At 40.4% G+C, this 17,208-nt stretch overlaps 1 protein-coding gene across 1 annotated transcript in view; it reads right to left on the bottom strand.

Annotated features, from left to right (window-relative positions):
- The window catches only part of CLASP1 (cytoplasmic linker associated protein 1), a 262,760-nt gene that overhangs the window by 45,642 nt on the left and 199,910 nt on the right, over positions 1-17,208 (bottom strand). Inside the window, exons 28-33 of the mRNA XM_078070663.1 lie at positions 15,107-15,109; positions 14,807-14,970; positions 10,388-10,466; positions 9,228-9,371; positions 967-1,110; positions 100-206 (exon numbers count right to left, since the gene is read on the bottom strand). Of these exons, the coding sequence (XP_077926789.1) occupies positions 100-206; positions 967-1,110; positions 9,228-9,371; positions 10,388-10,466; positions 14,807-14,970; positions 15,107-15,109 (641 nt within the window). The remainder of the gene's footprint in view (positions 1-99; positions 207-966; positions 1,111-9,227; positions 9,372-10,387; positions 10,467-14,806; positions 14,971-15,106; positions 15,110-17,208) is intronic.

Here is a 17,208-nt window from a genome sequence, read left to right as displayed (position 1 = left end):
ACCCATTCATTTTTTGCTATTAAGTTTGGTCTAAAAACCTAGAAATAGGCTGGACACTGGGGTGCTTTAGTTTCTTCGCTTTTGTTGAAATGGCATTACCTGGGAGATAGGCCCCCATGGGAACAGTTGGTGGGGGAGGTCAGGGGGCTGGTCCTGCTGCTGGTGTGTCGGGAGGGAGTCCGGCCAATTGTATTGCTCGGAGAGCCCTGGTGTGAAAACAGAATAAGCATCATTATTCAAGGGCTAAACATAGATTATAGTGCCCCCTTTCCCCTAGGTTTTCTTTTTTAAGATTGATTTTAGAGTGAGAGGGCAAGAGCACAAGCAGGAGGGGCAGAGGGAGAGGGAAGAGAATCCCAAGCAGACTCCACGCTGAGCACAGAGCCTGATGTGGGGCTCGATCTCATGACCATGAGATCACGACCTGAGCTGAAACCCAGTCAGATGCTCAACTGACTGTGCCCCCCAGGCGCCCCGACCCGACCCCCAGCTTTTTAACCCACATGTAAATAAAAGGGCAAAATCTGCACAATTGGGATGACTTTTTTTTTTTTTAAAGAATCATTAAGGCCAACTTTAAGTGCACATACACCCAAAATGGGTAACTGTCACGTAGGGATTCCTGAAGCTGAATGACTGATGTCAGCTATGCTAGATTAACAGATACAAATTGAGCACTTCCATCTTTACATATGAAGAAAGTAACTCAACGAATAAATGACTAAATGACCAAGTAAAAATTTAACTGATTGAACAATCTCATGTAAGAAAAAGGCCATATTTAAATATCAAGTTCACTCATTCACTGGGAATATGGCAGGATCAGACCCGGCCCCCACCCTCCAGATGCCCACAATCTACTAAAAGAGAACAAGAAAGCTGGCCATTTTATTAGAGCACGTCTAGACCAGGGATTCACAGAGGTCATGATCAGTACAGAGGTATCAATTGTGACCAAGCACTCACCACACTGGTGTTACTGGCATTCTTGAGGTGGTTATGCAGGAGTTTGGTGGCACCATCCTGGAATGTTTTTGGCAAGGCACCAAGTAACATGGTAAATTCAGGAGTGTTCAATTCAAACAGAGAGATCAGCACAATTTGTGCTGCCTGGAAAAAGAACACTTGATTAATTTATATAATAGACAATAGCATATTTTGGTCAAAACTTTCATTAAAATTGTTTTACAAAAATGTTTTTGTATGAGTAAAATAAATAATAAAAAAAAACAAAACAAAGAGGACACCTTTGTCATAAAAAAAACACACAAAAGGCATCTGGAGAAAATAAGATCATCAATTATAAATAGCCTGCCTTCAATCTGTAAAATACACCCCTGTTTCATCTTCACGCCCTCGCCTTGGATTTCCATAGCATGCTTGTAATAAATGACTTTTCCTGTGTTGTCCAGCACTAGGCACAAAGCTGGTAAATCCATAAATAAAACAATCCAAGAACGTGAAAAGGCTGACGATGGTTCACTCTACTAAGTCAGAACTGGACAGGGCTCCCGATGCATCCTGGGGAGAACAAGACTCTCCATGAGCTGCCAACGGCTTATCTGAGCAACCATTTTTCCTCAAGGCCACTCCGAGGGACTGAGAAATTCTAGAAAAAGAGTTTAAATGCATCCGGAGAACTCCTAACTGTTATGCCTATGAAGTGAGGAGACAGTCCATGGGCAGCAAACCAGACTTCTATGGTACAAATTTAAAATGTACTCTTGTGTTTTGGCAAATGCTCTACTTTTCTTTATTAACTGAGACAATATATTGCAGGGCTGCTGGTGATCACTCTGACAGCAAGGTGGGAAAGCAGTTAGCTGAAGCAATAGTAGCCCAATGAGACTCAGGTTTCTCCAGCAAGTTATGTGCTTTCTATGGTACTAAGTAGTAGCAGGCACTAAAAAAGCCTGAGGAATTCGTTCCAAGGGTTTTGGTTTAGAAAAACTATGCCAAGAGAAAACTTTAGTAAATAATGGCATTTCTTACAAATTTCTGAGAGTCAGAAGAAAGAAAAACACATTATGAACATCTTCTGACTGAAAGGATACATTTATCTGTCCAACACACTCTAATTTTAGGATTGCAGTAATTATTCTGTATATTTTTTTCCATGATATAGGGTATTACAAAATATATTATTTGCTTAGAAAGGCTCTGGAAATAAACACCACAAAATAGTTCAATGCTTTCACAATGTTAAAATTAATTCTGGATCCAGTAAAGGCAAAATTATTATTTTTGTCTGGAGAAGGGAAAAAAAAAAAAGATAATCCAGAGACTCAAATATATTTAACCAAAAATAAAAATTATGAAATTTAAAATATCAGTAGAATGTTTTTTTACAACATCAAAAACTACTTTTTAGACATATCAAAAGCATTATTAAGCACCGCATTGGGCAAAAGTATCTTCCTTTTTTCCCTTGACCTCCAAATATAGTCATTAGTAGCTTTTCCATCCAAATTAAATCCCAAGGGGCCTGTGTGCTTTCATGACAGAGGCAAAACACATTGTTACTGATTGTGTTAAAATTTACATTTTTACATTTCATTATTGAAACATTCTTAATAAGTAGTTATCTGAAGGAATCTATTTCACCACCAATGTAATATATATTAACAATGATCTGCATATTTGTATAGGAGCAAATTCCAAAACTCATGCAAGGTAACCTGTGCATTTAAAAAACCATTTTATTAGATGTTAGGGAAAAAAATGCATGCAGAAAAAACTGCACTTCAAAGAGACAGAAAAAAACAGACTTGATTTAGCAGGGAGAAAAAATGTCGCCAATTTAGTAAGAAAGCTTAGGGACTTATTTTTTAATGACTGACAATGATATTTGAAAATTATAAAATGTAACAGTATATTTTTGAATACCATATTTTTATGTGAAATGTGCCACTGTCTTGACTTTAAAAACCGCGTTTCTTCCCAGAATGACAGGATATCCAACACCACAAAGTAATTTGAGGTTTTTCATAAAGCAAATTCTAAAATTAGTGGGATCTTTTAGGAACAAGAGGGTTGCCCAGAAATTGTGCTAATTCATGGCTACATGCTGTTAACGACTCTTAGTCATGTGGGAAAAGAAGGTGCAGCCGATTTTAACTTCTGGCCCACTAAAGAAACTTCTCTTTCAATAACCCTAACGTTGAATTTGATAAATCAAACAGAAAAACGGGGTATTTTGAAAATACAGCTAGTTGGAAAGATGGTACATTTGCGGTGACTTATATATATAAATGAGTGTAATTTATTTTTACATTTTCCAAAATACAAAAGGTAAATGATTCTATACAGTCTTCAAAAGTCACCCTTAGGTTTAAAGCTGTTTTCAAAGTAAAACCCTTTCTAATGATGTCCAAGCTCCAGAAATGGATAGAAAGTATGACTTAAATATGTTCTTTTAAAAATACTTTATGTCACAGTTTTAAAAGGAATGAGACTGCTATGGTCCTAAAATATTTTATCTACAACCCTCTGTCATAGTGAGAAGTCAGAATACTAGAATCCACGCAAGGAAGAAAACTGGGTTATATTTATCATTACCATCAATACACTCTCTTTAAAGTAATAATTCCAAATATGGGGATTGAGTTGGAGAGAATCGTTTAAAAAAGCCTGCAGCATAGGTCGTGTGCAATAATGAATCGAAGAGTAGAGTATGCCCCTGTTCTTGTCCCATCATTGAACTCTTGCTTTCCACAAGAGGTGGGGCCGATAAGCGGCCAGACAAAACACTCAAGGTTGCTGCTGACTTTTTCTAATGGACAACTCTAGGGTTACTGATTTCCAAGATCAAATGGCAACTTACAAGGAAATGATCCCCACTCACACCCCTACAGGAGAATTTGGGAGGTGAGGGCAAAAGGTCTTTCGAATCTTACTGTCACTGTGTGGAAAGCACTCCCAAGGCTATCAACTGCCTTTAAAGCAGGAAAGAATTCTTTGAGACAGGAGATCAATAAAGCTTTGACAAATGCTTCAGCACTGGTGTTAATTGGGGAAAACTTAAACTCGGGGAGGGAAAGAAGTTTTCTCATTTATTAAACGATTACTGCTCCCTCCAGATTGTCATTAAAAATTGCTTTAGAAAATCACCAAAGAAAGGGTATCTCAACACCTTCAGACATTTCTCATTTAGTATCTCTCCTTCACCATTCTGCTAAAGTAAGGTAGAGGTCTACACTCAACATAGCTATTTCTTTGGGCAGGGAGTTAATCATAAAACACGTTAAAACACAAGCATTTACACACACACACACTATCACGTAGTATTATATGAATTTTAGGTTTCTTCAAAATCTTTTCAGTGTCTCGACAAGGGTAATCAGTATTAATCATCTAAAATGCAAACAGTGAAGTGTCTTTTTTCAAATTAGTACATAGTTTAAAATCTACCTGTTTACAATTTTCTTCCAAGTTTCCTTCTCCAGGCCCAGAGCAGGTGGAAGCTGACCTAGTGGGGAAATCCTCACCTACTCGACTACGCTGAAGCGGGGACTGACAAACAGGAAAGGCGGTAGGATTTAATGAGAGAAGAAGCAAGTGCTTAAACCAGGGTTATTTGTAAGCTGTGAAAGTATTTAGTTTCTTTTACAAAATCACCTAGGTATATATAATCTAACAGCTAGGAACAGGAAGAATAACAACAGTAATGAGCAGTTTCAAACCTCTATCATGTGCTAGGTGTATAATAACCATAATCCTTGCCAGCAGTCGTAGCACTCTTGCCTTATGCAATGAAAGGGTCAAAAGGAGACCAAAAAGGTCAACTCGTTTCTTGAAAGAGCCCGTCACAGTTCAGTTGAGCCTCAAATCCTGTTTGATGGGAAAACCCTGAGCTTTGCGGCTAGGCCACGCTGCCTACCAGTAATCAGACTTGAACATTTTTCAGTTAGACGGGCATGTGGGTGGCACAGTTGGTTAAGCGTCCGACTCCTGATTTTGGCTCAGGTCATGATCTCAGGGTCATAAGATACTCCCTCTCCCTCTCCTCTCTCTCTCCCTCACTCCCTCTCTCTAGAAAAGAAAAAAAAAATTTTTTTTTTCAGTTAGAAATTTCACCTTCTGAAGGTTTCTGTCATCTTCCTGCTCCAGGCAATAGCATCTTTGTACTTTCTAGGCTTCTTTGCCATGCTTTCAGTTATCGCATCTCTCAAAACATGTGGGGGCTAAATCTGCTATCACATCTGACAATGTAGGTGCTAAATGTCAGAGGATCATATATGATAACCAAACCCACAAGGATTCTGAATCCTGAAATATAAACGTACCATTAAAAATTCTACTGCATTACCACATTCCCTTTGGTTGATGGGGGAAAAAAAAAATCTTCCTAATGCTGGAAAAAATTAGGTTCTCCATTTGCTCCACAAACAGCAACAGCAAAACCAAAACAACCAAGAGCAGGGGCTGCAACGTAAATGAAGTAATATTTAGCTATTTTTCCTCTACTAGTCCTCCCAATGAAGCCTGAGGCAGGGATATCATTCCCATTCTTGGGGAACAAACAAGAATTAAGAGATTACAGTGCCAGCTTACACCAATGAGTGGCAGAGGCAAAAGTCAAAAGAAGGTCAAACTCCAGAATCTACTTCCTACTGTCAACACATGTTATCTTTTTTTTTTTTTTTTAAGATTTACTTATTTAATTGAGAGAGGGAGAGAACCTCAAGCAGACTCCGCACTCAGCTCTGAGCCCAATATGGGGCTCAATCTCATGACCCTGAGATCACGACCTGAACAAATATCAAGAGTCGGACGCTTAACCGACTGAGCCACCCAGGCGCCCCACATTATAGTATCTTAACATCAACACAGCACCTTCAGAAAGGTATAGTATGGCCAACACAACTAGTCAGGGCTCCCATACCTAAAACACGAACAAGGTACTTTGAGAACAAAGCAGGCCAGTGAAGGTCTGGGGAGGGGGGGCTTTTCCTGCTAGCCCCCATCAGGTTGGGCCTAAGCACACTCCACTGCTGACTGGCTTGCGTTCCGGTTCTGGCTGTGCCTCTTCCCTCCTCTTCAAAACATCTTAAATATTTAAACACCCCTCTCTCTCCAACATCAAACACCCCAAAATGCTGAGATGAAAAAGGAAACAAAGTAAATTATTAAAAATGTTAACAACAAATCAAGAGTTCTATCAGCTTAAAGTGCTTTCCCAAATAGGATTGTGTAGAATGAATTATACTGTCTGCAAACTCCCCAACTACTGTTGGCAGAAAATTAATACTCTTAGATGTGTAGATTAAGGTTTTTCAGCAAACCTTGGACGTCTGGGGAAATTTTTTCCCCAAATATTCTCCTGCTGGCTTTGAAAAAGCAAACTGCCATGTTGTGGAGAGGGCCATGTGGCAGACGGGGTGGCAGGTAACCTCTGTGAGCTGAGAACACCATGCTGGCAGTCAGCAAGAAAACAGGCACCTCGGCCCCACTCCTGTAAGGAATGGAATTCAGCCAAGCAGCAGTGAGCCAGAAGAGACCAAAAACCCAGACAACATCTTGATTTCCGTCTGTTAAGATCTTAAGCAGAGGACCCAGAGACGATGTGCCAGATTCCTGAATCACAGAAATTACAACATAATAAATTTGTGTAGTTTCAAGCTGCTAAGTCTGTGGTGATTTGGTATCCAACAGAAAAACTAATACAGAGGTCAAAACAGGGGGCCTCCAACACTATGGTTTTGAAAATGATGGCTTCGATGTGCTACGTAAAATTAGATCATTTCTCTTTGGGCATTTATCATTCACTGATTCATTCAAAATGTTTATTAAATGTCTACTTTGTTCCAACAGGTATTGTGCCTGGTGCTGAGTATACAGGGTGAGTGAAAACAGGGAGGTGGGGAAGGCACTGGGGAGCAGCAAGTCCAGCCCTCGTCCTGCAGCTCCTCAAGATGAAGGCTGGGACCAAGAGAATTAGTGGCAACCAGGTCAACATTGACAGTCTGTATTTGTTGAGGTTCAACCCCAGGGTAATGTTCTAAAACAATGGGTCTCAACTCTGTGCATTAAAAATGAGCCAAGAGCCAGTGAGACCCAAAATGCTGTCCACACTTTTTATTAATTAAGTCAAATTACCTGGGGTAGAGCCCAGGAATTGAGGTTGATTTTGATCGCAGCCAGGACTGAGAACTACTAATTTTCTGAAGATCAGGATTACTGTCCCAGAACCTGGGTTTGAACTCAGTCTGAAGGTGAGGTATTAAGCAGTCCTCAAGATGGGGAAGGGGAAGTGAGAGCAGGCAACAGAAGCGGAATACCAATGGAGCCCAGGCTTTGTGAAGCAACGCTATAGGATCCAAAATGATTGAAATTAAGTGTTGGAGATCAACAGTAAATGAACCATGTGATTTCTGGCAATAAATTTAGTATCTTAACCATATTTGACTTAAGCTAGTAGTAAAATAAGTTGAGTGTACTGAAACCTAAGGCTAAGGAACTCAAGGAAAAAAGTTCCTATAACAACCTGTTTAGAAAAGTTAGGAAAATAAATTCTAGTTCAAATTTCTAATGTGCATATCCAGAGAAAAGTGGACGTTATGATGAAAGTGAGCTGCTCCCATGCAGGCCCTAATCATGGTAAGTCTAGAGTATGTTTCAGCCCTACAGGAGGGAATATTTAAGTAACATTCAATTATAAAAGGAACACACACACACACACACACACACACACACACACACACACACACACACACACACAGGTTATGACTAAAGATAGAAAGCTGTCCTGAAGGCTTTTGTATTTATTGGCCAATCTTGTGATTTTGAAAATTACAACAGAAGTATCTGTTTGTGACTTACATACCAACCAAATCATTGAACCACCTCCTACTGTTCCTCCCTAATCCAACACTGGCTTAATGGCTAAATTAAAGGTTGCCAGTGAAATGCTCTTTTGATAATAATTTTGAATTAGTGCTTGAATAAGATTTGCCCTTGTTCCTTTCACCTTGGACAACTTAGTTAATTTTCTACACAGTGGACACAGGACTTACATGACCCATGACCCTTTCAAAGAAACCTTCCAAAGAATTCTTCTGTTGTCTTTGAACTCCACTGGAGGAGGAGCTAAATGTTCATTTGCATTTGGAAATACACCACTCCTGCTAGCTATTGCTTGGAAGCCTCCTTTTCTTTTTTCCTGCCTGGCCCCAAGTGGTCCACATTATCAAGGCCAAAGGACTCCACTGGTCAGGCTAAATGTGGAAGGAGTACGGCACAGAAGAAACAAAGCAAAGCTCGTGATTATACACAACCAAAATCAAGTACTTTCAGTCTGAAAGCTGAACTGAGGAAGCTGGCTTTTAAAGAGTACTTTATAAAGGCTACTCAGTTTCTATATAGAGTAAAAGAATAACAACTGTGTGTGAAACTCAAGCACAGAAGGACATGGACAGGCAGAGAGGAAGAGAAACACAGGAACTTACACTCGTGCTTACAACTTGTCAGGAATTGACAAAATGTTTCACATATAGTAATTAATCTCTGTTAATGGTCCTGAGGCAGAGTACTACCTAGTAAGAGAAATGGTACTCTGTGTACTATTATATGTCCCTGTGTACTGTTATATTACTTTGTTATATGCCCCTCAATGTGTCACTTCTGAAGAAAGTAGCCAATACTTCTGCTGATGAAAAAAAACAAAACACCTTGGTGTCCAGGAGGCTCCAAAATCTGAATTCTACCTCCCCATTCATTCAGCCCCCCATCTCAAAAAGAGTGTGTTCCAAGTGTGGTATATAATCCAAAATTGTTTGCTCTTTTTAAACTCAGGAATTCATATTCCTAGCAAACTTTCAGACACATTTTGCTGTGAGGCACCTTATGGCCGGGCAGCCTTAGATCTTCAATTCTGTCCTCAAAGTCCATGTCACGAAACTGATCTATGGAAAACCAATGGCCTCACAAGACACTAAACTACTAGTGTTTTCACATTTGAAAAGAACAAAATAGATGCCTAAGGAAAGCACACAACCATCATACATGATTTCTGATTTTCATTTTGATGTCAGAAGCCTGGGACGAGGTGGGACCGGAGAGAGAAGATAAGGGCAAGAGCAAAGTCTGGTTTTCACAGAAAAGGAGTGAGAATGGATCCCGTGTAGCTGTGTGGGGTGGTCTGCAAGTTTCTAGGTAAATTTCTTTTCCTAACACATGCCTGAGAACAGTCTGTGTTTAAAGCTGCACCTGAGCTCTCCTGGACATACCTTTCTCACGTCTGAACTCTTTGGTTCTGTCGTCCAGGTTATAATTCTAGAAACAGCAAGCCTCGTCTCACTAGAGTTTACAAAATCTGTTGGATCCATCTGCCGAGCAAGGGACTCAATGTACTTCAGGATTGCAACTTTGACCTGAAAGATCCAATAATTATAAACATTAAGCACACTTTATGAACCCTTGAATAGAATTCTGAACTGAATTCTGATCAGAGAAAAGTAAATACTCTTGAGGGGACACCTCCTTCCTCCTGGATTTATGTTTGCACAGGGAGCAGCGCCCACCAGGGACAAAAGCATGAAATGACTGATAGGTAAGTTTGGGAACAGGGCGAGTGGCATATAGCTCAATCCACTTCAGTTTTAGACTGAAGGCACACTCTGCTCCTCCCGTATGCGGCAAGACACCTGCAGGGCATGAGCCCCTGAGGGCAGGCTGCGGGATTTCCAGCGCTGCCACTGACCGTGAAGTACTTAGCTTTGTTTTTTACACATCCTTGGCCATGTCTTGCAAGGGAGCATTTTCAGCGATCAAGCTGATACTCTGCCTAACTTCTCCACTGATGCTTCAATGGGCTTGCACCTTTGGAGAAGAGGGTTATTATTTATTGGGCCTATCCTAAAACCCCAACAAAAGTTAACAATTAAAGAACAGTTGATGTATGTGACCTCATTCAAATGAACACACACCCTCCCTCAGATTCAGTCTTGTTATCATAGATATGATTTTCCAAAATAGGTAACAATTTTCATGTGTTAGAATGTTAATATTGAAAACATTCCAATAAGATACCTTATCTCAACACATCAGAGCTTTCTAGTTTAAATACCATGAAAAACAGTAATAATACCCAAATGTTGCTAGGCTGTGGAATGACTGGTCCTCCCATTATATTGCTGGTAGGAATATAACATGGCGCAACCATCTCCGCAGTTTAGAATAAAGTTAAACATGTACCTACCCAATAAACCAACAACTTTTCTCCTAGCTACTCAACCAAGAGAAATGGGAACACATTCCCAAACAGTTGTACAAGGATGCTCACAGCAGATTTATTCATAACAGCCAAATATGAATCATGAACAAAAAAGTACATTTTAAGCAAATCTGACTTATAGAGGTTGAACTCTAATGACAAATAGTTACCAACCTTGAGGTTAGGAGTTTGAGTTTGATCCACAATAAATCTCATCAAAATGTTAAACTGTTGATCAAATGGAAAGGAGTCCCTAGGTTTAAGAGAAGAAAAAAAACTGCTCAGTTTTAAAGAAAGGCTTATTAGAAAAAGTAATGTAAAACCGTATCAGTAACGAAAATATACCATTACAGATGAGTCTAATTTATATAAAAGCAAGCCTGACCTTAGTTGACTAAGTTTACTAATTGTACTTTTCATTTTATATAAATACCAGAGTAATACACACTATATGGAAAATTCAGAAAAAGGAAAATCTGCTTAAAGTCCCGAAACACACACTCCACTTACTTTGGGTTATGCTATTTTAAAAATTAAGACCAAGCAATAAACTAAGGAAGAGATTCCCACCTGCCTTCTAAGGGATCTGCTCATCTTCTCTCTAGCTACCTTTCTGAATATTGCTTCATAAGAAGCACTTCCAATTCCCAAATCTGAATTTACATCCTGACTGGGCTGCTTACCGCCGACCTTGCTAAGGCTAATCACACTGTCCCCTCCCTTGGTCCCACTGGGCAACTGCTTATGGTCTCTGTTCTGTGGAGTCACCGCAGCAGAGTGCCCATGGGAGACCCAGCAAGGGAACTCCCCATCCAGCTACAACACATGCAGAAGCCAGGGCCTTTGGAGCCCCTCTCCTGCTCCACTTCTGGACTGTTCCTGAGCTCATTTCTTGTAGCCGCTTCACATTTTCGACATAACTGAGTAACCCTAAGGGTTCCTGGCTAGCAAAAATCTGTGCTCTCTCCCTTCAAGTGCTGCAATCACTAGCATTAGTTTAAAAGTGCAGAATGGTGTCCATGTGGGAAAATGCAGACACACCTTCCACACTAACAGGAAAGACTGTGCAAAGCGAACATCTATTAGAACTGGGGCTGAGTGAATGCACTGCTTTCTTCGGACTCTCTGACTCATACTGCCTATAAATTAAAGAAACGAGGTCGACAAACAACACACAAAACACCTCTCTTTTCTTCTGCAGCAAGGGGAGAATGGAGAATCCACTTAAGTATAAACTGGTGTGTTTAATCTGGAAATGTGCCCATGGTTAGGCACAGCCAAAGGAAAGGAAACAGGCAGATCACAATTAGGCCTATCATACCTCAGGAACCCCTCACAGCGAGCATGGAGCCCCCTCACCCCTGCCCCCAGGACTCACAGACTGATCCTAAATATGCTGAAACAGCTAGGTATCTCAGCTGCTGAGGAAATGGGAATGAGGAATGTGTTCTAGAGACTTAGACCAAATCTACCCAGAAGAGGATGCTTTTTTTTTCTCATCTATCTATCTATCTATCATCTATTTATTTGATGTAGTGTTCCATGATTCATTGTTTGTGTATAACACCCAGTGCTCCGTTCAATATGTGCCCTCTTTAATACCCATCACCAGGCTAACCCATCCCCCTACGCCCCTCCCCTCTAGAACCCTCAGTTTGTTTCTCAGAGTCCATAGCAGAAGAGGATTCTTAAAGGGAAGAGGCATCCAGGAAAATAATAAGAGGATTTTCCTTAATCACCAAAGTTTAGGAGTAGAATCTTAACATTCTTGCCATCCCTAAAACTCTGAATGGTTTTGCCATTCATAAATTCACCTATATTAAGGAAGCGACCTTTAGGCCAAGTCTGGCTCACAAATGTTTTATTTGGCTTTCAGAGTGTCATTAAAAAACAAAACAAAACAAAAAACAAACAAAAAAAACCCCTCAAATGTGTTGCCTTAATCCACATTTCTGACCTTTCTTGAGCAGTCTGGTACCACTGGGCCCACATACCAACATGGCAGCTCCCCAGCCCACGCATCACCCTCCCTCCTGTCTCTTCACTCAGTTATTATTAGCTGGATCAGCCTCGCCCCTCTAGTCAATCCCCGGTTGAACCTTTACAAATCCACTGATACACTGGTATCACTAGGTATGTTCCCTAATTCCACTAAACTTACTCAACCCAAGGAGGGATGGCATTTGAAAGGCTTATAATAAATATAGTATATTACACTGACTTCAGTGAAAATCAAAAGGGATCTATTTGGATAACAAAATTCTGTAGCAGCACAGATGATACAGATCTACAGGGTCAGGGACCAAAAGAAAACAGTCGGCATCAGTGTGTAGAGGAACAAATGCATGTTTTGCAGTCAGAGACATCTAACAGACGCATGCGTGGGGGATGATGGCAGGGGAGTTTATGCTGAGGGAGCCAGAGAGGAAAGAAAAAGCGCAAAGGCTATCCACACCCTCCTACAGGAAGATGCCTGCCCACAGACCAGCCTGCAGTCAGAGGAACAGACAACGGAGCAACAACCAGCAGGCCTGGATTCCAGCCCCCAGCCTGCCACTAACACAGAGTGTGACCCGGGCAAGGCAAGTCAAGTCTGTTTCCTCATTAATAAAATGAGGAAGAGGGGTGCCTGGGTGGCTCAGATGGTTAAGCGTCTGCCTTCGGCTCAGGTCATGATCCCAGAGTCCTGGGGATCGAGCCCCGCATCAGGCTCCCTGCTCAGCGGGGAGCCTGCTTCTCCCTCTGCCTGCCACTCCCCCTGCTTGTGCGCTCTCTCTCTCTGTCCAATAACTAAATAAAATCTTTAAAAAAATCAAATGAGGAAGGGTCCTTCCGTTTTGGAAATTCTATGATATGCAGTCATCGCCCAATGGGTAGTAACTGGGTTGTATAAAAGTTACTGTACTGATGGTAATTATCTGCTCTGAAATCATTTGTTTATTCATTTAAAAATTCATTGATCTGACACACAAGCCTCTATCTTCCACCAAATCATAATGAAGACATTACAGCCAAGTGTCTTCTGAGGTCATTTAAGTTCTAATACTTGTATGTTGAGGACCTACAACTGTAGAGATAATAGATTAGAGGTTGCTCAACAATGACAGCGCATGGTCAGTTTTTCACATGCCTCTGAGTCCCCACAGATCCTCTCTCTTTCTTCATAACAGCCAGAGGGTTACAACTGCTGTGTTAGCAATCTCCGAGCTAATGAATCTAACAGAGATTACACCTGGACAAGAGGTACATCACACGTGGCTAGAAAAATTTCTAGTGTGACTTGTAAGAAGTTGGAAGTATTAAAAAATACTGAGGTATTCAGAAGAATGTAAATAAATACTCAAATTTCTTTCAAAGAGAAGAGAATCAATTTGCAAGGCTTTATATTTGTTTTTGTCTTGAGCGTTCACAAAAACAATACCAGCTCACGGAGGATATGGGTATTTCATCTCATCAAATGCAGGAACATTTCAACAAATATGTTAACAAAAGAATGTGGAAATTGTATGAGAGTACTTATTCAAGCAGATGACAAAACCATGGGTAACAAAAGAGAATGGCAAAAAACCACCTATGAGAGTCTTGTAACATCAACATGGTCTAGCCCACGTGAAGAGACATTTTCCCAAAGATGACATCCAAATGGCCAACAAATACACGAAATGCTCAACATCACTATTAGGGAAATGCAAATCAAAACCACAAGGAGGTATCACCTCACAGCTCCTAGCTATCATCAAAAAGACAAGAGAGAACAAGTGTTGGCGAGGACATGGAGAAAAGGGAGCCCTTCTGCACTGTGGGTGGGAATGTCAATTGGTGCAGCCACTACAGAAAATAGTACAGGTTCCTCAAAAAATTAAAATAGAAACATCATATGATCCAGGAACTCCACTTCTGGGTATGTAACCAAAGGGGATGAAACCACTATCTCGAAGAGATACCCGACCTCATGGTCACTGTAGCATAATTTACAATAGCCAAGATATAAAACAACCTAAGTGTCTGTCAACAAAAGAATGGATTAAAAAAAAAAAAACACAAAGGAATATTATTTGGTCAGAAAAAAGAAGAAAATGCTGCCATTTGTGACAACATGGATGGACCCTGAGGGCATGATGCTAAGTGAAATAAGCCAGACAAAGACAAACAAAGCATGATCAGGCTTGTATGTGGAATCCCTGTGCCATGCCCCCTCCCAAAACCCAAATCCATAAAAGCAGAGTAGAATGGTGATTGCCAGAGTACAGGGTGGGGAAAATGGGGAGATGTTGGTTAAGGGGTACAGGCTTCCAGTTATAACATGAATCAGCTTTGGGGATCTAAAGTACAGAATGGTGATTCCAGTTAACAATACCGTATTATACACTTGAAAGTTGCTAGGAGAATAGATCTGAAATGTTCTTACCACCACCACAACAAAAGAATGGCAATTATGTGAGTGAAGGATGTGTTAACTAACGTTGTGGTAATCATTTAGCAATATACACATGTGTCAAATCATCACGTTATATACTTCAAACTTACACGACATTATATGTCAGTTGTATATCAAAAGCTGGGGAAAAAATGGTCTGGCCTCTAAAATCTTACCTGGTGACATCTAGAGCCTTCTGAACTTTTGCTTGCACAGATCCAAGTAAATCTGCTCCCATTTTCTTAAGTAATTGTGTGAGAAGAACAAAAAGCCAGTCTTGCAAGTCATCCTTATGAATTATTATAAAATCCACAAGAGTCTCCAAAAACATACTGAAAACCTAGGCACAAATGAAAACCAAATATTTCACATATGTAATTCATAATTTCCTCCAAAGTCTCTATTAAAAATGGACTGGTCATATTAGAGGAGATAAATGTATTAAAAAAAATAAAGGAAAAAGGATCGGAACTTACTCTCTGTTGTGAATTCCACCGCAAACCAGGCCATGCAACAAAACAAATTCCATGTTAGTCCATAGTGAATTAATAACCATTTTCATGCAGTTTCTTAAAAGACCTGAAAAGATTACAAACTGATACTGATACTCTCCCCTCCCTCAATATGCCTTCAAAATTCAGTACCGAGAGAAATTAACTTTGCTGAAAGGTATTAGTTTAATCCTGGAGGCCTCTCTTCCTTCCCATCCTTCCTTCCTCTTAAAAAAAAAAAAAAGTCTCTTAACCATCATAATTCCATACTATTACTGTCCATTATCTAGCATTCAACAAGTAATGTTACAAGATGAGGGAGGAAAAAAACCTTGTGCATTGTAGATTTCGATGTAGGCCAATTCAGATATTGTAAAGTAATACAATATAAAAAGATATTATAAAAGTCACTATAGTCTTTATAAAAAATTATGGCTTAGAATAAAAGATACAGTCCACATAATTTTCATGCTGCTGTGCGATCATTAATGCTGTATAAGGTGAGATAAGAGTCCACAGTGGACTATCCTTGAACCGATTTCAGAGAGATAAGTAGTACTGTGTCCCCTACTTGGCTAATAAATGAGTCATGCTCTACTGGGACAACCCAGCCATTATATACCTACTCAGTTCTAGCACAGCAACTATTAACCACCAGGGGTCTCCCGTGAGACAGCTCAGAAAAAAACTCACTGAGCCCCCAGCTATGGAATTCCTGGCTTAGCTCAAAGGCAGCTAGCAAATATTAACTAAACTGAGACCTCCAAACTCACTGTACAAGAGCCTTCTGATGGAAACAAATTTCCTTCTTTATCCTCACATTCTGGTTCTGAATCAGCAATCTAGAGGTGACAGGTAACAGAAATTTCATCAATGCTCCATACTACCTAACATCCCTTATGCTCTAACTCTTACGAATCTTATGCTTAAAATCTTCCTTTTTTTTTTTTTTTTTTTTTGGAAGTAGGCTTCACGCCCAGCATGGAACCCAACACAGGGCCCAAACCCATGACCCTGTGATCAAGACCTGAGCCAAGATCAAGAGTCTGACGCTCAACTGACTGAGCCACCCAGGTGCCCCAGTCTTCCTGCTTTTAAACACTATCTTAGAGAAAAATCGTGATAATTGTATCTTTGGATATCTCTGTGGCCCTAGAATTCAACCTTTCTTGGATTCTACTTATGTTGTTAATGTTAACCTTGCTGTGAGGTTCATCACAGGAATTTTAAGACATGCTTCAAGACCAGTACCGAGGAGAACTCTGTCTCCCACCCCCTACCCCCTGCAGAAAAAAGAGAACCCCCACATTCATTCTCCTAGGCTCCCATGAGCATCTCAAAGAACAGGGGTCCCGTGTTGTTTTCTGTGTCCCTAGCCCAGAGCGAGTACTGAGTGCTGAATGACTGGATAGAGCATGTCTGATGACTCCGATGAGAAAGACAGGGCAGGAAAGGAAAGGAGGTCACAGTAACTGGCTGGACTTTCTCGCCATGACAGGTCTCCTTCTCCCCATAAGACTTACAAGAGACCATTTTTACTAGGAAAACTGTGGTCTGAGATCATGAAATCCTGCACTGTCAAGCATATGAGATTTGGTTATGCTGACTTAAGGTTCTACCAAATTTTGCACTTCTGGTCCTGTCCTTTATCCATCCTTTAAATTTGCCCAATAAACTCAATCCCATTTTCTTTCTCTAAAAGCATCCAACTAGGATTCCTCCCAAACTAATGGTATTTGTTTCAAATCTAGACTCCAAGCAAGCTTCTGTAAAGGGTCCCTCTCTCAGCACCACTCCTGGGTCATAGTCAGGGGTGTTTTCCTCCCAGCAGGGATCCCCCCTCAGGGCTCAGTGCTCTCCTTTTTTTTTTCTTAACTTAATAGAAATGGACTCCTTGGACCCCGGGAGTGTGGATGCCAGCTAGGTGGCCACCATTGAGCAAGTTCTTGGGGACAGGAAAATTCTATTTGGAGAAATAGCTTGACCTGGTTTTTCAATAAATCCATTACATAAATGCTTCTATTTTTTTTTTATCTTGTCCTATATAGACAAATTCTACATGGGGTACAAAAAAAAATAATTATAGA

Source organism: Halichoerus grypus, chromosome 4, assembly GCF_964656455.1.
Source record: "Halichoerus grypus chromosome 4, mHalGry1.hap1.1, whole genome shotgun sequence".
Classification (NCBI taxonomy): Eukaryota; Metazoa; Chordata; class Mammalia; order Carnivora; family Phocidae; genus Halichoerus; species Halichoerus grypus.
This window is presented reverse-complemented; position numbering and strand designations above follow the sequence as displayed.